We start from the raw sequence: 24,952 nt of genomic DNA on the forward strand, positions 1-24,952 counted from the left end.
GCTGTGTTTTATCTTGTATCCAATTTGGCCAATCCAAGTTCCATAATCCAGGCGTTTTGGATGAAGGTTTTTGAACGTTTGATCTTTCATTAACAGGTGCATCAGGAGGCAATCCATCAGTTAGCCTCTTTTGCTTCTGGCATTTTGCTTCATAACTTGGTCTTTGATAAGGGTTTTGAAGAAGCGCATGATTTCCTCCTATTCTGTTCAGGATAGCTGGGATCCATCAGGCAGCTTCTTTTGCTAGAGTCACAACCCAAGATCTTGAGGTGGCTTTGAAGAACACAAGACCAGGAGCCCATCTCCATGCCCACTGCTGCGAAAAGTCTAACCAGGACTATGACAGTCAGATTCTTCCTTAGGCTCATACACCATCATTTCCAGAAACAGGACTGCATGGTGCAGACTCAATCCAGAAAACCATGTTGAATCATCAAACTTCCATGGTTTGTTAATAAACTGGAAATTGTCAGACAAATTTATGTCCGACTGCTGTCTTGATCTCATAGAGTCTATAGTGCATCAGCCCTTAATTTATGCTTGTCTGTCGCCTCTGGTGCTTCTAGGGTAAAATGTATATATAGACATGTTGCTGTTCGTACTTAGAAAGATGGATGGAGAGCCATGGAATACTGGAGAATCATTAAGCAGCAACATTTTTGGTATAGATCTTTTTTTATTATTATTGCCGGAGTTTCTGGTGTGCAGCTGTTCTAGGAGTTTTCTTCTTGATTTCTACTCCTCAGACGTTGCCCACCTGTTATGCATGTGTTTTAAGCAGCAAATTCACGTTAAACATTTCATATTTTATTTATAAGATCATCCTTTCACGACAATGATATGTGGGATATGAAACATCAATAAAGAGTATCATGGAGAATTACTAGACAAGTAATCATGAGTAACGTTAAGAGTGAACTTTCTTTTTTTTTTTTTGGGAACAACCACGCAAAAGCTTCCGTCATGAACTCTCCTCTCATCTGGTGCACTATAAATGTATTAGGCTACACATTTTATGCAGCAAAATATGATCTTAAACCCTTTAATACCGTTTGGTTACATTGGTCCGATCATAACAAGATGGGCGTTCAGGGACAGTTGGGCTAGAGGAAAAGGCTCGAAACTCGGAAAAATTTGTAGATAATTCAAAAGAATTCTTGATACTGACAAAAAGAGAAAAACCCAACAAATATGAAATTATAAGTTGCCTAAACATTTACATATTTTGCCATGTGAAAACAAGCATAGAATAATCTAATCAATAAGCAACAGAGAAAACAATGCTAGTCATAACTTATGCTATTATTAATTAAGATGCAATGAAAATTCTTGAATTGGTCTTTAATTACTCCTGAATAAATTAAATCTATGTACAATTTGCGAGTAATTAGCAATAGTTCTTGATTAATTTACCAAGCTTCTCACTGAGGTCAACTCAAAGATCATTCAGCCAAGGAAAGCCATCAAGCATAGTTGAGGAATTTTTCAAACAAATCATATTTCTAGCATGCTTGCTAGTCCACAAGGCTGTAGAAGACTACTAACGAGCACTCCACATTTTTAAACTACTTTAATATTTGAGAAGACTTGATTCTTTTCATGACAGGAAAAGAACAAACCACCAAGCATGATGGTAGTTGAGGAGGAGCTAAGGGGCAGTTCTGTGATAACCACACTAGCAGGATGGTAGTCGGTTAGAAGGACAGCTTCAACCGATGTTCCAGACTGATGCAGCGTTGCAGCCTAAATCTGAGACCATTCCAGCTCAACAAAAGGTAACCTTAAGTTTCAAGTTCAAAGAAGAGATCAAATTATTGCACATTCTATTATCCTTTTATCTATATCTGCTTTCTTTCCTACCATCCATACAAATGTCACTTCCATATTTTCTTTCTTCTTTTCCTTTTGACGTATGTAAATAAGAAACCAACCAACAATAAAAGAGCTAAAGAAGCAGCAACTATACGTGGAAGAAGGGAAAAGAGAAGAACACTAGGAACCAAACAGATACAGATTCTTGCAACCAAGCAATCAATCATCAGAGCCAGGTCAGCCCTTGTGCATTTGTCCTTGCTCGAGCCTCCGCAAGCGAAACAGCCGTCGCCAACATCATTTGCTCTTCAAAGCTCTCTGGAAGAAGGTGGTTTGCAGCCATGTTAACACCTGGGAATGATGCTGCAGCAGCCCCAGCATCTACCATGACATCAGAGCCGGCATAGCTGGTCCCTGCCTCTGTCACCTCAGACCAATGATCGGTTGAACACTCACCCTCCTCCCTTGGTACTTCTCTCCCACTGTCGGGTGAAACCTCATTCCAGAACCCTGGAGGATTTTTTCCTATTACCCTTGTCATCCCAACAGGCAAGCTGCTCGACTGTCGAACCATGTCAAAAGCCAAAGCACCACTGCCAGCCATGCTGGCAGCAGAGTCTCCATTCATGTGCTGATGCTCAGCTAGGGATGCAACTGCACAGGCCAGCCCACCAGGAGATACTTCTATAGGAGGTACAGCAAGGGAGTTGTAGCATTCTTCTACAGATGGTTCGGGCAAAACGTTGCTACCACAAGTTGGATTTCCTGGAGCTCCTTGCTCCTATTCAAAAATAAATATTAAATCAGATAAAAAGACTGATTGGAGATCTAGAAGAGACACCAGAGCACAACTTTCATCACTACGACAGCATTATTTTTTCTTAGCTTGGATGCATTTGAAACAAAAGTACTCCATCATGTCATGACATATTTTACTATGGAGGCAATACCCATGATGTTCCAGATGAATAAACCATAGCAAGAAATGAGGCATATGTTCAATTATGCCTGATATTTCCATGAGGCCAAGTCTGAATGCCTAATTTCACCCAATGCTGTGAAGCTTCATCAAGATGATCTAGCTAATGAAGGGTCAGTGCAATTGAATAAGCAGGTAAACTGCAAAAACTTTGAAGTGCATTCAAACTTTTTTAACTATTATCAGCTGATGCAATCCTGCATCTAAAAATGCAGGTGACTCAAAGGTTCGTTAGTACAGTTAGATTATGGCAGGCACAATTCCAAGTACTTCAGTCAGTGGAGGCATCATCATTTTTAGTGCTAAAACTAAACAAGTTTGAGCTAATAAGTCTAGCCAAGTGATAGCTGGAGGCAAGCATCCCTGATGACTTGGTGCCTATCATTCCAAGGATCCAGGATAACAACTCTCGAATTTTGTGTCCTCAGTGGCAGCAATTTCTTTTATTAAAAAAAAAGAGGTAATGATCAGGTGAGATCTTATGAAAATACCTGTAAACTGCCCAACTTAATGCTATGGGGACGGAGGGAGCATTTCCTGCTAGTCTACGAGAAAGAGATAAACAAAAACCGCCAACAGTTTGTAATTTATAAAAATGATAGTGAAATCATCCGATGGAGAATTCAAACAACAAAAAAGGATCCAATAAATCATTATTTAATTTTACAGTGCCATATCGGACAAAATAAGTGCAGGTTTAAAGGTGGCTTAAAGTTGGTACATGAATTTTATTTTTTTAATAGAACTGGCCATAGGCCTCTTTTTCTGCCTCCACTACTACTACTGATTTTCTCTTTCTTCTTCTCTTAATTATTTTCCAACTTATGCTGTCTTCTCTTTCTTTGCACTTGAACCTGCGACCATTAGGTTAAAAGCCCAATGCTCTACCAACTGAGCTATACACCCGATTTGACAATCAAGGTTGGTGCGGAAAAGAAAAGAGGGCGGCCTGGCCCCTTTTCTTCTTATCATATCACAAGGGCGCGGCTCATTGCTTGTATATCAGCTATCTACTGATAAACAGGTCTGAGATCAGAACGGATGTTTTGACCTAACAGCAGAAAGGAAGCTTCAAGGTGCTAAGAAATTGAGATTCAAACTCACATCTGAACCTGTTTCTGCTAATTTAAATCTTCTGGTCACTTGACTCCTTCGAAGCTACTTCAAGATTATATACATAATAAAAAAAATGCCCTTTAAAAACCAATTATGTACTTGCGAAGACCCAGCCTTCCTACAAACCGGGAGGTAATATCTAAGAATCACTATAAAACGCAGTTATCAACCCTTATCGAGAGATCTTAGGTGGAAGTTTGAAGGCCCTCCTTATATTTCATATTTCAGATAACAATAGCCTATTAGATCTCAGCTTCTCTACCTTGGAGAGGATTAGATGTGAAACTCTCAAACTGGTTGTTTTTAAGAACTGTGTAACATAATATATGGATTTGGATTATCAGCAATGAAATATATAAATATAATTGGATTATGCAATAGACATAATTTCATGTATTCGAATGACCATGAAATGGAGCACAATTAGCTTAGCATCAAAGGTTACATAGTAAACATTTCCAAAGTTCCTTTTCCAGATCCATCATCATCCCTCCCTACGTCTGGTTTCCTGCCTACTATTAAAGACAAGTTGAATTCAAACCATCCAACCAATTACGTAGCCTAAATACCTAAGGTTTTGAAACATAGAGACAATCTTGAGCACATTACTGATTCACAATTCACAGACTCTCCTTCTTGGTCACAAATAGGCATTTGTCAAGCCCTGAAACAGTTTAGGCAACTCAAAAGCTTAAAACTGTACCTCAAATCTTCAAATACATAGAGCGGCAAGCTATATGTTTGATGAATATGTATCCTAATAGAAAACCAGATGCCTAGTTATAACTGCTTACCAACAGAAACATGATCAAATGATATCTATATGGTTACGTGCAAGAAATAGAGCGACCGTCTAGAACTGATGCTATATTGGGTTAGTAGCTTAGGATCAGATTTAGATAAGTTATATATATCACTTAGTAGGGACCTTGATAAGACGCAATTTTTAGATGTCCTAGATGCACTGAATGAGCTTCTTCTGAAAAAATTATGATGGCTTGAAAGTGCTAGAAAGAAATAATAGATGGTTGTGTCATATTTTGTCTATTTCTCTGCTCATAAAACTGGTTAAAGGTAAGTTCAAAATTCGGATTCAGATGAAGTCCAGCTTTATAATGGATTAGGTTATTATGGCCCATGGATGGAGGGAAAAGGCCATCCTTAACACATTTAAAATATTCAAAATTCTGGTTCCCTTCTTCCCTATCCCTCCCTTCCCTCTTCCCCAACCCCGCCCCCTACTTTTTTTCTTTTTTTTTTTTTATCAATTGCAGCTTGCAGATTTGATTGTCCTAGATCATGTTCATCGCGTAGAGGTTTCCCTTCATCAAAATCTGAAATGATAATCAGATCTAAACAAAAAATTTTAGATATCCATTTCAGTTTGCAACATGTAGTTGAGATGATCCTTCAGATTATTTCTAGAGCAAAACAAACCCATAAGGACAGTAAACAGAATATTAAATTGACAAAAATGATGGGAAAAGATACAAGTGTACTTCAAAGCATTTATCCTGCACAATGTAATTACCATCTAAAATGCAAAATATGATATTGCTTAATAAAGTTGTGACAAGCAATGAGTTAATATAAACTATTATCCACACAAGTTACATGGCAAAAATTGCATTAAGTTTTACTCGTAATTTTTTTCATAATATCAGTCAATTAATCCAGGCATTCACATGGAAATGATAAGAATACAGAGATATGACAAACCAGGCTTCTTTGAAGGTTCAAAAGATGGATTTTGACATGGGAATCCCATGTGAATTATTGATATGATGCTTTGATTCAGAAAATAAATAGAGTTGTTTCTAATATTTCAATAATTTTACAAGCATAGAAAACTTGGTTCGTAAATGACTTAGACAATCATGCCAAAGAAGACCGTCTATGTAAAATCAAACCATCTATAGCATATGACAAAACTTTGCTGTCCAATAACATGAATAGGCATATCAAGGCACTGATAAATAACTAAAAAAATTTCAACACTACTTACCAATGCTTTACGAAAAGTGACAATATCATTTTCCCATTTATTTCCACCAAAGTTTAATTCAGTATCCATGGTAATTCTGATTTATCCTCAGACAATCACTAATGCAGCATAAAAAAAAAAAGATACTTCGCAACCAAAGAGTGATACAAAGCATCTCTCCTCAGCTAGGGGGAAGATTTAACATTTCACCAAAAGTTTTCAAAAGAATGTAATCATAAAAGGATTTTAAAAAGAAAATAAAAGAGAGAAAGAGAAAAATCAACAGGTGTAACATCACCAATACAGCAAATAACTATTTATGAACAAATAATGATGGGAAAAGCAATAGCAAACAATAGCATCATTACCATCAAGCAATATCATCAATACATGATCCGTAAGCACTTCACATGTAGGCCGCAGAATTGGGAACTTAAAAATTATTTAACACATTAATTTTGTTAGCATGGTAGGATAAAAAAATGACACCAATTTAAAATTGAGAATTCTTCTTTGGTTCGGAAAATACATTGCTGTATTATGATATTATCAATAGCTCAAAGTTCTTAGGAAAAATGTAATATATATATGTATATTATATTACATCACCTGAATAGAAAGCCAAATTGCCTCCATAACCATCATGTCCTCAAGCTCCAGGTCAAAATTGTCATCCCTGCATTTTTTTTGAAGTTCTTAAATTAACTTAAGAAGGATAAAAGTTCAGAATATGCCTAGAATCATTAGGCCATATGATAAGAAGTGCGCAGCCACCAAAAGTAAAAGAACTATTGAAAGACATAGATAGCTTTCTATTATAACTATTGACTGAGGTGTAATACACCGCACCAACAAAATAGCTGAAACTAACCAGAAATCTACAGAATGCAAGGGCATGCATACAAAGATCTTTTCCATGAGAGCACGGAACAACAAAAGTGAATAATGACTCTAATCCACACCAGAAACAGCAAGAGACAGTTGGCAGGTTCAAGATACATTATAAGAACTCTATAGACAACAGACACTTAAGCTGCAGTTAATTTCTAAGTAACCAAAAAGTGGCTAATGTTAATATAAGTGACACAACCGTGGTCAACCAGAATTAAAAATGGGTGCCAAAATAATATGGGAAGTATAAATAAAATGGGTGACTCTAGAAATACATGCAAGTTACAACACAATTAACTCCAATATAAATCATTAAAAGCATAAAAACCAGTAGCACAATAAGGCAGAAACAAGTAGGGCTTCAATGGTCCCCTTCTCATTCATTGTGTCAACCATGCAATGCAATAAAACACATTTTAACAATTACATTTACCTTGATAATGGGCTGTTGCAATATGTTAAATATCACATACCAAGTCTCTTAATTGTAAGAACCAGCCATTCAGGATATTAAGATTGGTCATAAATTCCAATTGCATATAATGGAAATTCTGTTTTTCCATTTACTGGGAAAATGGATTCTTTCCAGAAGGAACAGCTTGAGACTCTTGAGAAAGTTTCTCAGGGGAAGCCAGAGAGTGAAAAACAAGTTTCATGGAACTAAGCATACAAATTTTATAAAGGAAGCACCTAAAGGACATTATGTTTGCATCAAGAACATGAAATGTTATCTAGAAACGAACAATGGCTGATGTAGTCTGGGATTAATCTAATCATGACATGTAATCTATCAAACAACTATTACTATATGGCTAAGCTGTCACTCTTCTGCCCACCGCAAAATTGTAGCTTGTAAGAAACACCGACATGAACCAAATGAACAATTGTCAAATTATAGGTGTTTTCACTCTTCCAGCACCAAAGTATAAACACTTGTAAATGGAGTTAGCTTATATAGTCCTTCTTGGCATGTTCCTGGTTTTTATTTATTTGCTGTTATTATTAATAAACCAATGACTATATTGCAACAAACTAATTGGCTCTCCACTGTAATCTAGTATGATCAGCTAGAACTTTCATATCAAAAATATATATTCAGCTGAAATGGACAAGCCATTACCATTTCTTCATAGGAAATCATATGTATATGAAAGAATATTGCACATTTTATTTAATAAGACCTGGTTGGATTATGATGACAAATCTCAGACCTCATCAGAATGGCGCATGAGTATAGAAGGCCTAGCAAGCATGGAGGTAAACAGAAAAAGTTGGAAAGGAGCTGTCGAAGAAGTTTGGTCCAATAGAACTTCCACTTTAATCAACTTCCCAGGTCTGTGAGATATTTATGCAAGCTGACCGGTTTATCTAAAATCCGTGTATGGCAAACTTCCATGTGCATCTATTCTTGATGTTTAAAATCACAACCCTCATTTATAATAAACTTGTAGCCCAGAAAGTAATTTCTAGTGGAAATGGAAGCATGCTGGTAGCCAAGGGAACAAGGGACAATGCAGCAAAATAAATAGCAAAAACAAGATTGAAACGGGATCAACACAATGATGATATCATAGTGCTTCACCATACCAAGGAATTTGAGCGTGGTTCAAGAATGGGACCACAAGCTAACAGGTCACTATTTCAAAAACACCTCCACAAAAAGGTTTCTGAGATGTAGAGAGCATTCAAAAAAACCTCAAACTACCGCAGTTAAAAACAGCACAGAGATTTATTTTGAAATTAAGAAACATAAAGGAGTACGAAAGAACTCAAACAAGAATTTGACATTTCACTTCTTCTTGAATCGAGCACCTGCTGGAGGTTTACCCACTAAAGACGTGAAATGATAAAGCCTCAGCAACAAGCAGGTAGTAGTAAACTACAGACTCTCATAAGAGAGGGAGATTATTAATTACTTAATAATCCATTATTCAGCTAGGAATGCAAGTCTTAGGGCTCCAGAAAAGAAACAACCCTACAACCAATTTGAATAATTGAATCGTTTCTATTTCCTAAGAATGCTATGATAGAAGATGTCCATCCTAAAATATGCGCATATGTGATTGGATAATTTAGTAACTGAAACTTCCTTTCACTTTGTCAGCAGCAAGACTTACAGCTAATCTCAACAGAGCCACAATGAACAACAATGGACTTCACTTGGGGCACAAATTGTCGTCTTGCATGATTAATTTGTTAGCTACAGCTCATTTGAAACAACCTAATGTTAGTATAGCTCGATGCACATGACAGGATTCAATTTCACGAAGTTCTTCAGAGGGAGCAATGAAAGATTAGCCAGTGGATATAGAACACATCCTAGTAAGTTAGCCATATGCTGGCTATAACTGCTCTATCTAACCTACCTGTTCACTGTCATTGCAGACAAGCTCCAAGTATACAAAATAATTTCTTGAGCAGAGTGAGAGAAATGGAAGATAGAAAAGGGGCTCAGTTGCTTAGTTTGTTTGTGGGCAGGGACAATATTTAGGGGGCAGTTCCATTAAGTGATTCCGGATACCGGGGGTTGTTGAGCATGTGCATTTAAAAAATTGGAGGACAATAATATATTGAAGATCATGATGAAACATAAGTATAGCATGTCAACAAAAGATTATGATGTTAAGGCCAATAAGTGGGCATAACAGAGCTAACTTTTGCTTGATAGTTTATTTTGGCAGTTTGCACTAGCTTTCTTGTTTTTGAGGCTCATTGAGAATTAACGTTATCCATATCTGAAACTGGGTAATAGTTAAAGCATGACTGCATGAGCTTGAAGGTGCATAGTGCATCCCCACTTTCCAGATACTCCATAAGGAAACTTGGAGAGTCCTATTCTTTAGACAATTAGACTCTTTATTCTCTGATTTTAAGAACTAAATAAACCTTGATTACAATAAAAGAATTCAGTTTTTTAAAAATAAAAAAATGATTGACTTGAGTTTCTTCTAGAAAATCATAAATAGCTAGCTCAAAGAATTTGGTTCAAAAAACACCAGTGACAAGAAGGCTTGTTTGGGCACAAGATAATTTCATATGCAATTTGGTTGGAAATATGGATTAAGTTTTTTTTCCTCTCAAAATAAGTGAAGATTCATTGAAAGATCTCGGTAGAACATCCAGTTCCGTGTTATTACTAGTCCAAGGTGGCCACTTCATTTTGAAGGAAAGTTATTCATGTTTTACTCTCTCTTGTAATCTGTATCTTTGTCCTATGGATTTCTGTTCTATTATATTTCCATAAGGGATTTGGATGAAGACTATATTAACTTCTTTCACGAATTTATATGGATTTGTCATGCATCTGTCGATCCTAACTTCACAAGCAAGCAGCCTACATCAATATGACATCTGCTGATGAATTAAAATATGATTTGTTCAACTCTGAAAAATTATATAATAAAAAATCCACTTCAGCAGTTCAGCCTCTATGAGTCCCTATCAAATCCTAGAAAGTGGAAATCTGGGCAAAAGGTGGGCCCTCAATAGTCTAAGAAGACCAGTTTGTAATAAGAGACGCCGAGAATTGGTTACACCATTACCATTTTAAGCCATAAAGTGGAGAGGAATTGTTCAAGACATCTAGACATGCAGAGTCAACATCTAGACTACAAGGAAAGGAGCCAAGTTTTGACATACAGAAGTCTTCATCTTTAAGGCAGCAAATATAAAGAAAATTTGACATGACAGTAAGTGGTTTCCATTTGCAATAGCAAAATCAATACTAGATGGTTGTTTAGAATAAGTAATTGTCAGATACCAAAACATATATGCCAAAAAGTGAAATGCAAAATTAGAAGAATCATCATTGTTATAATGTAATGGTCCCATCACCTCTTCAAGAATCAGACAATAGTGAAACCATATGTTGATTAAATGACAGTACTAACTAGACGATCAACCAAACAATACTATAAATTATAGAAAATTCAAAACAAGAATGAAATTGCATCATATCATACCGATTCTGCCTCGAGTGTGAAGGCCTTGTGCTATCTGGTGAAGAACATGAGGCTTGAGATGAAACAGACTCATTGCCTAGTGTTGTGCGTGCAAAGGATGGCACAGTAGAGTAATTCATACAGCATCAACTAATTATATACATTTACAGGTAACTAAACAAAAGAAGAACAAATAAAGGATAACTCAAGCCAGGTGCATAATGCAATGAAGACCTGAAAGTGAGGTACTACATATATCCTGATATTCCACTTCTGCTGGAGTCATTATTCCACTTGACGAACTTACATCCTTTCTCTTCTTCATTCTTTCTGCTTCATCCTGAATCTCTTGCTGCCGCATCCTTATTTGTGCTTCTATTACCCGCTGTTCTTCCTGCACCAAAACAGAAATCCAAATGATTCAGTCCAGTCTCAGCAACAACAGCAACAGTACATTCATGCCAATGAAGAAAGGAGACCAGTGAATAATTGTACAAAACTTACCAATTGTTCCATGCCCTTTTCCTCTTTTGTTTTCATCCCCCGATATTCCACAGCATAGTTTGAAGTTTTACAAAAGGGGCACCTTATTAGTTAAGGGATAATCCTTTTTCACAATTTCTACTAGCAAACTAAGAAATCATAACAAGAGATGAAGGATACTGTGTAGGCCGAATAGAATGAGGTGCCTTCATCTGAAGAAAACACTCTGCAAATAGCGTCCAAATCCAACTCAAGGTGAAAAATTAAGTACGACAAAATAATCTTTAAAAGTAGTACTACGACATCAAAGTTGGATTGCCACGTGGACAGTACCTGTGCAGATGCCTTTCATGCAACACCTCGAACGATTGAGACTCGGATAATACTGTAAACATTAAAAAGATAATATTAACCATTATTACGATATTCCAAATGCAATCCTACAGCAAAAGTTAGCTTTTAATGCCTGGAAAAAAAGAAATGGCATCCACTGCTAACTTGATCAAGAATTCGTATAACTACAAATCTTTAAAGTAAGTGATCCCGGGGGCAGAAACGAAAAGGAGCAGGGGAAGGATTCAGACCAGAAAGCAGATGGGACACTCCTCAAGATCCATGGCGCATTCGTCGTCCCCAGGGTAGCAAGGCGCCAGCTTGGAGTCAAGAATGAGCTTCCTGAGCTTCTTGTGATCGATGTCCCTGTGCTGGTACAGGCCCTGCGGCCTCGTGTACTTCTCATCTACCACTTGCCTTCTCCTACCTATCTTATTCCCCATCAAACTCACGAACAACCAGGGAGATCCAAAGAAGAAGGAGAAAACTATAAAAGACCTCTGTTTTTCTCCCTTATTCCTCAATTTCTCCAACCAGCATCTCGATAAGAGGTATAGCTCGACAAAGACCCACCAAGAAATCAAATATTCTAATTTTTCCTACAGATCACACTAATAGCCACCTTTATCCAATCCTCCCTCCACCTCCACGAATCGAATCAAACCATCCGATACCACCAACCTTGATCCCCACTTTAGATCATAGCATGCAGCTCTTCCATGCCTGCCCCTCGCTCCCAAGAAATGAATCGCCGTTACCAGCGCCCCCAAAATCTGAAAATCATAAAAGAACACCAGTATCCGATATCAATAAACCCTAAATCCCTTCTCACAAGCCATCAATAACCATCAAAGCCATTCAAAAACCTCGCAACAATCGATCAAATTTATGCCCATTGAATCAAGAAACAAGCCCACCGTCTCCCCCTCCATAAATATCTCTTCCGCTGACAGATAGAGAGAGAAGGATCGGGAAGGGGGGCGGTACCTTGGAGTCGGGGGAGGAGGAGAGAGCCAGAGGTCCGGTGGGTGCACGCTCCCGTACGGGAGTGCTGGGAAGCACGAGAAAGATCGGGGAATGATTGGGAGACGGTGAGCGAGAGAGGCCGAGACAGAGATTTGCAGAACTTTATCTGTTCTCAGGACCGGACAGCCTTTCTTTTCCCCATCTCCCTCTCACGCACACAGTAATATCCCACGTCCGGTGTTCCAGCTCAACAACACACCAAACCGATGATATACCGCCCTTGCTCTATCCATTTGAAGCAGGGAGAAGTGAAAATATTATTATCTTTACCCTATTGGAGCGGGCGAAGGCATCCCCTATTTTCTCCTACTTTTCTCCCTCTCCAATTTTCTTACCCTACTCGCAGAGGGAAAAAAAATAAAAATAAAAAACTCCCCTTTCTCTACTTCAATCTCTCTGATTCTTGATCTCAGATCGAGACCAAATCCTACTTCGTGTAGAGTAAAACCATAGGTCAAGCCTTAAACCTAATTATAGGACTTAGGGTTGAGTTTATTTAAAATTTGATATTTTTTGTGCTCAAGCATGACCTACGATCGCCTCTAATCCAAAGTTAGAGCTCTGACCCTTTTTCCATATGTGCCGACAGTAACTTTATTGATGGCCGGTTGGGGTGGGGCTATGTCCACATTTTCTTCACCAACATGTTCAAGTTCTCTATCCAAGCAGACCTCAACTCCACCATAGAATCATTCATGATTGTTCTCGAAAAGGAAAGAATATTTTACAAAAGATCGAACGGAGAGCCTTCGCTCCTTCTGCGTGGAGCTCCTCTCCTTAAGATCGGGACACGGGCGGCAATGCTCATGGAGGGTTTTGTTCGTTCAAAAGAGGGAGATGGAGTGCTTAGTGGAAAGTCTTTATTCCTTTGGAGAAGAGAATGGAGCGTTTGATTAGGATTCTATTCAATAGGGAGAGAAGGTGGAGCACTAGATCAAATCTGCTTCCTTTTTATCTTATACCGAGGTGATTATAATATCCACATGGTGAAATGTCATTGCCTCCGATGTACCGCTAAGTTGGTATATCGGGCATAGGATATAATTCCTCCCCCCCCCCCCCCTCCCTCTCTCTCTCTCTCTCTCATCATTAGATATGTGTTATGTATCTTCCTCACTCTTGCATTTTTTTTTTGATTTTCTAATAAGTTCTTTTTTTCAATTCAAACCCAATATTTTTTGATATTATATACAACGACATATTTTATGTCCTATGAACAAGGGAAGTCCAATTGAACCTATTCTTATTTGCAAAATGGATATTGGATTAAGTTTATTTGACATATCAGCTCACAGACATTTTCTTTAATATTTGGTGAGAAAGTTGTAATTTAAGAGACAAAATTACCCCTGTCCTCTAAATTAAAGAGATCCCCTTGATTCACCGCCTCCTCCATCTATGGTTCCCTATACCGACTAGTTCTTCCCGACCATGGCTAAGCACCACAAATCCAACAACTCCAATGAGAACGCCCTCTTGTCCATCACTAGCTACCCTGGTGATGAACCCCCTTTTTTTCGTTCAAAAGAGGGAGATGGAGTCATGAGGAAGACAGCGATCGATGGTTTTGGAGCTGGTGTGGGATGAGATGGTGGTTACTAGGAGGAAGATGAGGAACCACTGCAGGGGGAATGAGAGGTCATGAGGGAAGTTTGAGCTTGAGATTTCAGACTTAGCGAGTCATGGAGTCAAGGCTATGGTGGCGACATGGCTGCCATCATCATGGATGTCTTGTGGACGGCGAAGGAGAGGGCAGTGTACGTCGATGGCCATGAAGCATGCACATAAAGGCGATGCAATGTCATTCTTGATGAAGGTGGCTTATTTGCGGTGGTATATAATTGAGGATGAAAGGCATGCGAATGCGATCACTAAGGTTGAATAAGGCCTAGAAAAGAGAGATGCAGGAGTTTTCTCGGTGGGATAGGGTGGGCCGTCGGTTTTGGACTCCTGAGATTCCCGGCCGTTGATTTGGTCAATCGTTTCGGACCGCTGGAGGAAGCTGACCCTGTCACGCCGACGGTGAAGTAATGCAGGGAGTTAATATTAGAAGAAATTATATCCTACAGCAGATGTCCCAGCTCAACGGTACACTAAGCCAAAAAAAGAAAAAAAAATGCCACATCAACTGAGGTTGCCTTCAAATAATAATGAAAAAAACTCCGGATCCGGAGAAATACTGAGGGTGACGCAAACACAACCACCGGAGGAGGAGGAGGAGGCGACGGCGGCGAGGAGGAGGAGGAGGAAGAGGGAAGGGAGAAGCCGTCATCGGCAGCGCCTTCGGTGGATAGGGCGGTGGGAAGCTGTAGGAGGCTGGGCGGGTGGCGGCGGCGAGGGCGGCTGCGAAGCTAAGGAGAGACGACGCCGCCATGGTGAATAGAGGCGGGCCTCGATGCCATGGTATTGAGCCTCCTCGACGAGGTCTTGCGTGCAGAAGCGGCGGGTGATAGAGGAGAGACCAAAATCGGATGGGCAAGATCTTGGGAGTCCCGGTCTATGAAGGTGGGCTTGCTGTCTTCGTCCGCCTAGTCGGAGAGGGTGGAGGTGTCCAATTCGCCATGGCGCCGACGCGCCGTCGCCGATCCTGGGCTTCGACGCCACCCTCGCCGATCCTCGGCTTCGACGCCACCCTCGCCGCCAGCATCTGTCCCGCCTTCTACGGATTCCCCACCGCCCTGTCCATCGGATTCGTGTACAGATCCATTTGGACCGCGCTGCTCCGCCCGCTCGAGACTCCTTCGAGCGTCTAAAGCGATGGGCGCCGAGGTGGTCAGAATATGTCATGTGGGAGTTTTTTATTGGCTCGGAGCTGGTACAACTGGTGCGGGGTACAATTTCTCGCGTTTCAGCGGCGCGAGTGACCGGACACGAGCGGTCACTTGTCGGTGAGGACGCGATCGGGGACCCAGGGTTATACGACCAATTATTTTCTTTATTTCTTTTTTGGTTGTCGATTTCGTGCGATCTTGGTTCCCCGTGACCCTGCATCAGATCAGATGCGAACAAAAATTAACTTCCAACGTCTCGGGAAACCGTGACTTTTTTTTTTCTGCATCAGATCATATGCGAGTAAAAACTAACTTCCAACGTCTCGGAAACGAAGATTTTATTTCTTAAATGAATAATCCATACAAATTTAGTACAAATATATTACAAAAATTAAAATATATTATATCTTAAAATAATTGACTAGATCATCCAATCTGTAACGCTATTATCTTCTCTGCAAATATATATAATTTGAAAGACCGTCATTTTGATCACAGACCAAAATTTGAATATTTCTGACCAAAAAGTGATGCCTGCTGAACCATTTGGCGACCATAGCCAAATTTTTATGAAAAATCAGTACTTCGTTGGACCACCTGGACATAGCATGGAGTTTTGGACTGCAGTTTCCATCGGTAATGGGAAGGATGCACGTAATCATTCTTGCAACCTTATGGGGGCACGATTCTTACAGTAGGGTGGAAATCTAGAAAGATGGAAATTTGATACGGTTTCTGAATCTAAAAGTGTACGGGATTTTAGAGGAATGCTACTCAGCTACATCAGTCAAACACACAAACAGTTACTTGTAACGGCGCGTGTAGTTTGCAATTCAATCAACTCCCGTGAAATCGCACCAACTTCCTCATGTTACTCTCCGCTGTCCAGAGCAACTTGCAGCTTTGATCTTCCCATTGTTTGGCCAGCAGAAACTCCAGCTGAAAGCTAACTCGTCTGAAGAACCAAATGGATGGTTCCTAGTTTGGCAACTATGCTCACAACGTGCAGGTGCTATATATATTAATGTTAGCTATTAGCGAAATGGATATATCCACTTGGGATTAAACTGAGCCTGCTTGGCCAACTTTGTATTTGTCAGGATCTGTCAGCTTGGTGGAGTTTTTTCCTATGAGATAAGCAAGTATTGTCACGATCATCAGGCTTGCCTTGTCTTCCCTTAAAATAATCTTCTTCTTTTTTAAAAAAGATGGCAAGTATCGTAAAAACTGTTCACTATCAAATGCTAATGCTTATTTTGCACGGAAAGAGCTATATACGTCAAAATAGCCACCACATAACTTATCTCATAGATGGATGCATGTTTATATCCAAGATGGACGATATGGTAGCTATTCAGAGATATAAGGCTTTGATGCAAGAATAAGCACTATAGAGGATCGCGACTCTTAAGTATTAACCTAAATATCGGTTGTTCCCTTACACTCTTTCTTTTTCCGGTGGCACGAAGCCTGTAGACGGCATGACTAGGTAAGCCAAATATAATTTCTCTTAACAACTTTTCAAGATCTTCACAGTAATCACTAGTTTCCTATGCACAATTGTCGGGTCATAGCTATAACGGTGCTCTTGCGTGCACAAACACTACTATACAGTCGCTATCCTCTTAAAAGAAAAGTGTCAAGTGTGACAAATAACTACTAATGGAAGTTGGGTCACGCAAGTGATTAGAGAGGCACACAAGCAACAACAGATGCATTAGATGAGGAAGAATTGGTGTTAATGCGCATCAAGACTAAATTTTATGTCGGATGGAGAGAATAAAACTTTCTTGGAAAAAAAAATGGAGAGAAAAGAAATCCTTGTAATGGTTCATGACAGTCAGTTATGCACCTTTGGAATAGAATATGATAATGAATTATGCACGTAAGATGCAAGAGCATGACAATGGCATTTGCTACATATTTTCATACCAAAAGCACATATATATACCCCTTAAAATTTCAAAGGTGTAAGATCAAAATAATAATACTCTGTCATGAATCAAAACTAGCTCAAGGCATTTGGAAGATCAGACAGGTAGAAGAATTAGTGGAATACGAATGCAAATCCTGAAGTTTTAGCTAAGCAATAAAAGCAGTTGAGAAGAGTAACAAAGGATGATGATACTTCTTGTTAGACATTACTGATAACTCTTACATTATATATTGCAATTTAGGGTTGACCAATAGGTTGTTGGAGAGAAATAGGGAGCTAAAGTCCAACCAGGAAAATGGTTTGATATAGAAGTAGGAATCCAATTCCACTTAAAAGTTTAAGAGCCAATTTAACTTCCTTTTGAATCTAATCCACTTACACTTTTTTTTTGATACATCGCAGCTCACACTAATCTCATATGAGCACTGCCATAAGAATTCAGAGAAAGAATACACCTCAAGGGTGGGGGAACAGATACATGGCGAGTCCAGAAAATCTTACTGAAATAGTGAGTAGCAAAGGAGGCGACCCAGTCTACAGCCTTGTTCGTCTTTCAGTAGGCATGCACAGCCTGAAAAGCATCACACTCTTCTAATAGCCTCCGGATGTTGACTAGAAGTGGATGGTCTGCCTCCCTCGACCCCACCTGTAGAATCTGCTCAATGATCTTCACTGAGTCTCCTTCTAGGATGATCCACTATCGCTTTTTAAGAGCCTCATTTTACCACATCCCTACAGAAATCTACTATTTCAAGAACCATGCTTGAGCTGCACTCAAATCCAATACCTTGTTCCACTGGGTTCATTTGTCGTGCTTACTCGGCATACCCCACAGCCACCATGACCTGGCTCTTCTAGAACCTTTACCGTTTCAAGAGTGCACCAGAATTGTCAGCCATCGACTCAGATACCTTTTGTCAAGGAAGTGGAGTTAGAGTCTAATTATGAGAAGCTTTTGGTATCTAAGCTTGAGCTAGCCAGTTCGATATAAAAGTTTAAGCCATCAAATTTTGAGCACAATTATCTCTACCAACCTATCAGCCTTCTAATAATTATTCCATGACATAGGTTTTACTACAAAACAAATGTTGTCGGAAGAAGGTTGTAGAATTACTTCTTTTTATAAGCACTTGTTTCTGCCTAGAACATAAATATATCAATTAAATGGATCATCATATTATAACCAGCTGCAACTTGAAATGTAGTTGAAGTAAAAGCTCATAAAAGCATGTCCAACCTAACTAGCATGCTCACATATTTAAGTTCTCGTCGAGGTTAATAATGTTTATGAAATATATTACTTATTTCCGCAATTTATTCTCCAAAAGGTAAGTATAAATAGATAAGTCTTATCAGCATCAATGTTAAACCAAATTATGTACATCTCTGTAACCATAAACTTTTATACAAGTCTAGCTTCACCATTCAATATAAATTGCATTCGATGTTCCCATATTAATTTAAAAATAAAGCTCAAACTAAAGTATATATAATTCTAGCGCTTTTGCATCTTCATCCTTGTATAAAAGAAGCATAGAAAATTCGCAAATTGCTAAGCAAAATTACTTTCCTGGCTAACTGTGACAATAAGCGTTCAAAACGTCTCCTAACCTATGTATAAACTAAACCAAAGGAACTGTTGAAGTTCATATAATCTTTGAGAATAATAATGGGGCTTCTATGCTGCTTCTTTTTTTTATTATTATTATTGGGATTTTTGCATGTATAGGCCTAAATTTTTTATTTATATGTATTCCCTTGTAACCATTCATTTTGCACAATGCCACTGGAAAACTTTTTTGCATAAATGCCCTTGTTCGTTTCCCCTACCGGTTCTTCCCCTCCCCCCCTCTCTCCCTCCCCGGGCTCCCCATTCCATCATAGCTTTTACTAAATTTTCGAAACTCAACTCCGTGGCCGCCAAAGGTGTTGTGCCTTCCTAGAAGCCCCACATCGCCTCTAGAGGACTAGAACCCTCCTCTGCTACGCCATCCTCCTCAACAAGGGCTTCGACGACGTCCACCACTCCTCTTCCATGACCCTTATGGAGAATGACCATGTCGCTGAGCATAACCCTTGCCTCTGCAGCACTTGGATGCATGTCGAGGACCTTCCGGGCAATAGAGACGAGGATCATTGGTCGCTAATATGGCTATTGAATGAGAGGGAAGCCATCGTGTCAAGGGAGTCGATGGTCACCCTTACAAAATTTGCGTGCAAGGATAGTTACCTTCGTGTCGAGCATTCCAAAGCCATCATTGAAGCCAAAGGGACCAAGCACCTCCTAGATTGATGTGTGGATCTTTTTGTGCCTCATTGCCCTTAACATGCCGGACAACGAGGAGCTTGCGAGAGCTGAAGTCCTTGCAGTGCCCACCTAGGCACTTCAAAGCAGGCAAGGGAATGGAGAGAGAGAGTTGGAGAGGTGTAAGGAGGGGAGGAAGGTTGCGACAGATGGGTGAGAGGCAGAGGAGAACAAACCAAGCGAGATCTTGCATGTATATCTCTAAAAAATTTGGTATGATTTATATATAGTGACTAGTGAATAGAACTATATGGAAGGGCAAACTTGCTTTTTGATCGAAAAGGACATTCACGAACAAAAAAAAAGTGTGATGGCATCTATGCAAAATCAAAAAAATTATAGGAAAAAAAACAAAAGTTTTCAAGGTTATATATGCAAACTTATTTTTCCTTTGAATAAATTACACCGATCCTCCCTCTAAAGGTTTAGGGGTAATTAAAGATTTCACTTAAATGTTTCAAAAATATACATTTCTTGTTTTGGTAGAGGGAAATATATATATATAGTTCACTACCGAACACTTGCCACATAAAATCTATCTTTCTCCTAAGCAAGCTAACGTGATGTTGTTACTCTCTAATCTATTTGATTCTTAAAATATCTTATCTCGTTTTGGAAAAGGTCAAAAGGATCAGATCACTCTTAAAAAACAGGTTAAAATGGGCTAAGATAACGGTAGGGGCGAAGGATTGCATAATTGCAATTCCATGCAGCTGCGGTTCAACCCGCCGACGTTTTGCGGCAAAGTGCTCGAGTTTGCCTTTTTGTTATCACTCGGCTTCATCTTTCATTCTATTGGTGGACTTTTTGTGTATTGCAAGACCAAGTTTTCTGCTGCTTTTGCAACAATGCCCTTGACTGGCAACTGGGATGCCAAATTTTTATCCAGCTTCTCCTTTTTAGCTACAAGATCAGCTTTCCTGGCCTTGGCTGCAGCACTCTTGGCATTATTTAAATGTTTATGACTGATCTGAAGATCCTTTAAGCTTCTGCAATGGTTGTAAGCATCCTTAAGCAAATAAATACTGATGCGAGATTTGTACCCCGACACCAGCCCGCACACCGGCCGAGCAGGGAAAGCATCCGCGTCCCTTTTAGAGGTATTGTCCGCTTTGGGGATCGGGTGAACCGGCCCAGCGGCTGCCGCCCCCCCGCACGGTTTTGTCCCCATCAGGGCCCGCTCCAGAGATCGGGTGAACCGGCCCAGCGGCTGCCGCCCCTCTTCACGGTTTTGCCTCACAAAAGAGCCATCTGGAGGAAAGGTTTGCACCTTCTCATTATAAGGCACAGACCTTTCCGCTGATTAGCCGATGTGGGACTAAACTGGAAACCCCATCCCACAACACAGCCCCCCAGCGGGAAGGTCTGTGCGTGGCCGGGGCCCTTCCTCTAGCGCCATCTGATGCGGGATTTGCACTCCGACACCAGCCCGCACACCGGCCGAGCAGGAAAAGCATCCGCGTCCCTTCCAGAGGTATTGTCCGCTTTGGGGATCGGGTGAACCGGCCCAACGGCTGCCGCCCCCCCCGCACGGTTTTGTCCCCATCAGGGCCCGCTCCAGGGATCGGGTGAACCGGCCCAGCGGCTGCCGCCCCCCCCTTCACGGTTTTGCCCCACAAAAGGGCCCTCTGGAGGAAAGGTTTGCACCTCCTCATTATAAGGCACAGACCTTTCCGCTGATTAGCCGATGTGGGACTAAACTGGGAACCCCATCCCACAACACAGCCCCCCCAGCGGGAAGGTCTGTGCGTGGCCGGGGCGCCATCTGATGCGGGATTTGCACCCCGACACCAGCCCGCACACCGGCCGAGCAGGGAAAGCATCCGCGTCCCTTTCAGAGGTATTGTCCGCTTTGGGGATCGGGTAAACCGGCCCAGCGGCTGCCGCCCCCCCGCACGGTTTTGTCCCCATCAGGGCCCGCTCCAGGGATCGGGTGAACCGGCCCAGCGGCTGCCGCCCCCCCTTCACGGTTTTGCCCCACAAAAGGGCCCTCTGGAGGAAAGGTTTGCACCTCCTCATTATAAGGCACAGACCTTTCCGCTGATTAGCCGATGTGGGACTAAACTGGGAACCCATCCCACAACAAATACATAGTTTATAAACTATAAAACTGCCGTAACCAAAACAATAGGTTAAAAAGCGCGTTGGCTCTCCACATACTTCTCTTCATTTGTGGATAAGCTGCATGCTTTTTCTTCCCTCCTTCCAAGATTTGCAGCTTGCCTTGCTTTTTTCCAATTATTTCTCTCACTCGGTCATTCGATGATAAACTATAGTGAGACAGAGAAAGTTCTCTTCACATGTACGTATGGACTAGGAGACGGATCATGGCAGTGGAGCGAGGGAGATAACTTGGTGGCTATCGAGGAAGATGGCCATGCTCAAGGCATGGTAATACGAATGGCATTTAGAAGGGGGGCGGCAAGAATTGCAGACTACTGAAGGAGAAAGCAGTGATCAATATATAGTTGCTAGGAGCCTAACCAAGCTTTACAGTTAGGCTTGTGCAGAAAGCCTGCCAACAACTAAGCTTCCAAGAGTGAGGTCGAGGAGGGAGAGAAGGAGAGGATCGCCAGAATTCTGGAGCAGCGGCCTGGTATCAAGCATCTAAGACGTCGATCTGAGACTTCTTGGCCAGGATTTGGAAGCCGAGCTCGGCATTCCTCCTCTCCAGCAGGCAGCAGCAGGCACCGCTGCTTCATGCGGCGAATGCTGGAGAGTTTCTCTGGCGGCAGCTGAGGCTTCTTGATCGATCTGGAGGTGGAGAAGAGGGAGGATGAGTCATCATCGCCGAGAATGAGCTTCTATTGCCTATGGAATTCCCAAAAAGAATGCTGACGATGCCCATCGGTCACGCAATTTTTTTTTTTCCGCTAGATTGCTTGGTGCAATCTACTTCGAAGAATTCTTTGTCGTTTACTTTGTGTGCTCTTGGAACGGGATGAAGAGGGGAACACAAGCTTCCGATAGGATCGGATGACTGCACAGCAAGCACTACGACACTTCACTAGAAACCACAGGCAAAGGATGGATAATTGAGATCAATGCAAGCAACTAGAAGATAAAAATAAAGAAAGCCATAATTTCTTGATTAGCAAAAGCCTTATCTTAGAGTTATATTCCATTATTCATGCAATTCACTTTTAACTACCAGGAAGTTATTTTTTATTCTGTCTTCCACTTTCTTTGGACGGTTTGTTTGCCCAAGCTAGCGACATGACTATGGTAGATGCGTGGACATGCTACTAACATTGAATTAGTCGAAAATAGGATAATCGAAGAATGATGGTGATAATAGCATAGGTTCAGAAGTTTTGACCTTTAAAAACTTTTGCTACTCTCATACTGTCACTGTCTGTCCAAAAAAAAGATGGATAAGATGAAATTGGAGCTATAATTAAAACAATTTACTATTACTACTACTCCTAATGGTAGAATTTTACTAGTAAACTATGAGCGAGGAAAAGAAGAAGTAAAGTAGACCTAATTAAAGATAAACTAGATCCATTAATGTGTCCAAGTATCCTTAATTCAGAGTACATCTACTTATTTATATATATAAAGATAACTGTAAAATAACAGTTGAATCATGTAACCGATCATGTTGTCAAGATCTTCAATGGTTCACCCCACGATTCAATGTACTTCATATATGTCATACCGCAAATCGAATCCTTTTTCAGAATAAAACTAACATCCTTCGACCTATGTTTAATTGCATATATCTTGATCGATCATGGCCAAGTTATGCTCCTTGGGCCTATGCTCTCATACTTGGATTGTTAAAGCCGAATCCTGTTAAATCTGACAAGGGTCGTATGACTTTCATTTGTTCTGAACCCTTGACCTCCTTCACGTGGTGCTTGGTCACAGTATTCAGTATTTCAGTTCCAATTGTTCTTCTCACTTTCCGCGTCCTATTTCCTTGCTAACCGCATACGTCCCATAGCGTTGCAATCCTTCTGCTGGGTGATGTTTTATTCTACATGGATTACAAAACTTGATCGGCCTCAAGTTAGGTACTTAGCATTTTTGGCAGGCCGCCTTTACTCAGCCTATTCCTGATCTACACTTCCAGCAATCCCTCGGCCTGATTTGGCAGATATCCTTTCGAATACCACTCAGCCCATCAGGTGTCATGTAGTTGTTTACTTAGCATTTTAATCATATGCAAGTTGATTAACATCACATGCAAATCTATTATTTATACATACTGTCATGTTGTATAATCTTGAATGAGCAAGATAGAAATGCAGAAATTTAAGCATCATATATGTTCGAAACATGAGGATAAAATTGTGTGTGTGTGTGTGTGTGTGTGTGTGTGTGTGTGTGTGTGTGTGTGTGTGTGTGTGTGTGTGTGTGTGTGTGTGTGTGTGTGTGTGTTTATATATATATATATATATATATATATATATATATATATATATTGTTTTAACGGGTTAATCATGCAATGCGTGTACGAACGTATCCAAAAAAATTAGAAAATATAAGCTCACGAAGTGCCTAAGGCAACTTCCCCTCTTCTGACCATATATAGAGTACTCCCTAAATAGTTAGCTACATAAGTAGCCACCCAGTCGGCAACTTCATTGGCCTCTCTAAATACATGCTTAATCTGAAAGGCTCCACCATTTTTCGTCATCGTCCAGATATCTCAGAGCAAAGGATGATCCGAGCTTGCATCTCTCGGATCTTTCTGAATCCAATTGATCACCATGGCTAAGTTGCCCTTTAAGATGACCGAACTGGCATATAGTACTCGCCTTGCATATCATAAAATTATGTATATTTGATCATGAGAGATTGTGGTATGAAAACTTGAAACATCTTTAATCATATTATTTATGTATAAAACTGATTTCCAATTGACAATCTGTGGAAGTAAAGAAAAGCTCGGAAGGCAATGCCAATGATATATAAAATATTAAAGGGACGGCAGAGTGGATCACGCTTGTTTATCTAGGGGAGGCCAATGAGCTTCCATGGACCATAAATTAAAAGAAAAAAAATACTGTTCGGATGCTTTTGACCAAGCTTATTCTCATGATCCTGGGCCCGTACGCATTTCCACCGGACAAAAGGAATCCCTGCCATCCATTACTTTTTAACGTGTCAATGTAAATCGATTCCCATTCCGTTTCCCGTACGCCGAGTTTCCCAGCTATTATTTAAGCCAACCAGCCCAATAAATCGTTTCCCATATTGCCACCCTGTCATCGAGCGGCACTTCACTTTAATCAATGAAGCCGGTAACGTACGGAAGCCAACGCGAAAAGGGTGGGGGTTACTATAAATAGAAGGAGGTGTCGGACGGGAGCGTCAAAACAAAACAAAAAGAAAAGAAAGAAACGCCTTTTCCTAAAAGGGCAGCG

The 24,952-nt window shown here is 40.4% G+C and overlaps 1 protein-coding gene across 1 annotated transcript; it reads right to left on the reverse strand.

The window, feature by feature from the left end:
* Positions 1-1,776: 1,776 nt before the first annotated feature.
* Positions 1,777-12,768, reverse strand: LOC103715950 (E3 ubiquitin-protein ligase GW2-like). The gene is made up of 9 exons (XM_008803755.3): positions 12,527-12,768; positions 11,791-12,312; positions 11,540-11,591; positions 11,387-11,432; positions 11,228-11,309; positions 10,958-11,117; positions 10,745-10,820; positions 6,501-6,567; positions 1,777-2,593 (listed from the first exon to the last, which is right to left on the reverse strand). The coding sequence occupies exons 2-9, from the start codon at positions 11,980-11,982 to the stop codon at positions 2,039-2,041; spliced, it is 1,230 nt and encodes a 409-aa protein (XP_008801977.1). The 5' UTR covers positions 11,983-12,312; positions 12,527-12,768; the 3' UTR covers positions 1,777-2,038.
* Between the last annotated feature and the right edge of the window lie 12,184 nt (positions 12,769-24,952).

The sequence above is a fragment of the Phoenix dactylifera genome, chromosome 8, assembly GCF_009389715.1.
Source record: "Phoenix dactylifera cultivar Barhee BC4 chromosome 8, palm_55x_up_171113_PBpolish2nd_filt_p, whole genome shotgun sequence".
Classification (NCBI taxonomy): domain Eukaryota; kingdom Viridiplantae; phylum Streptophyta; class Magnoliopsida; order Arecales; family Arecaceae; genus Phoenix; species Phoenix dactylifera.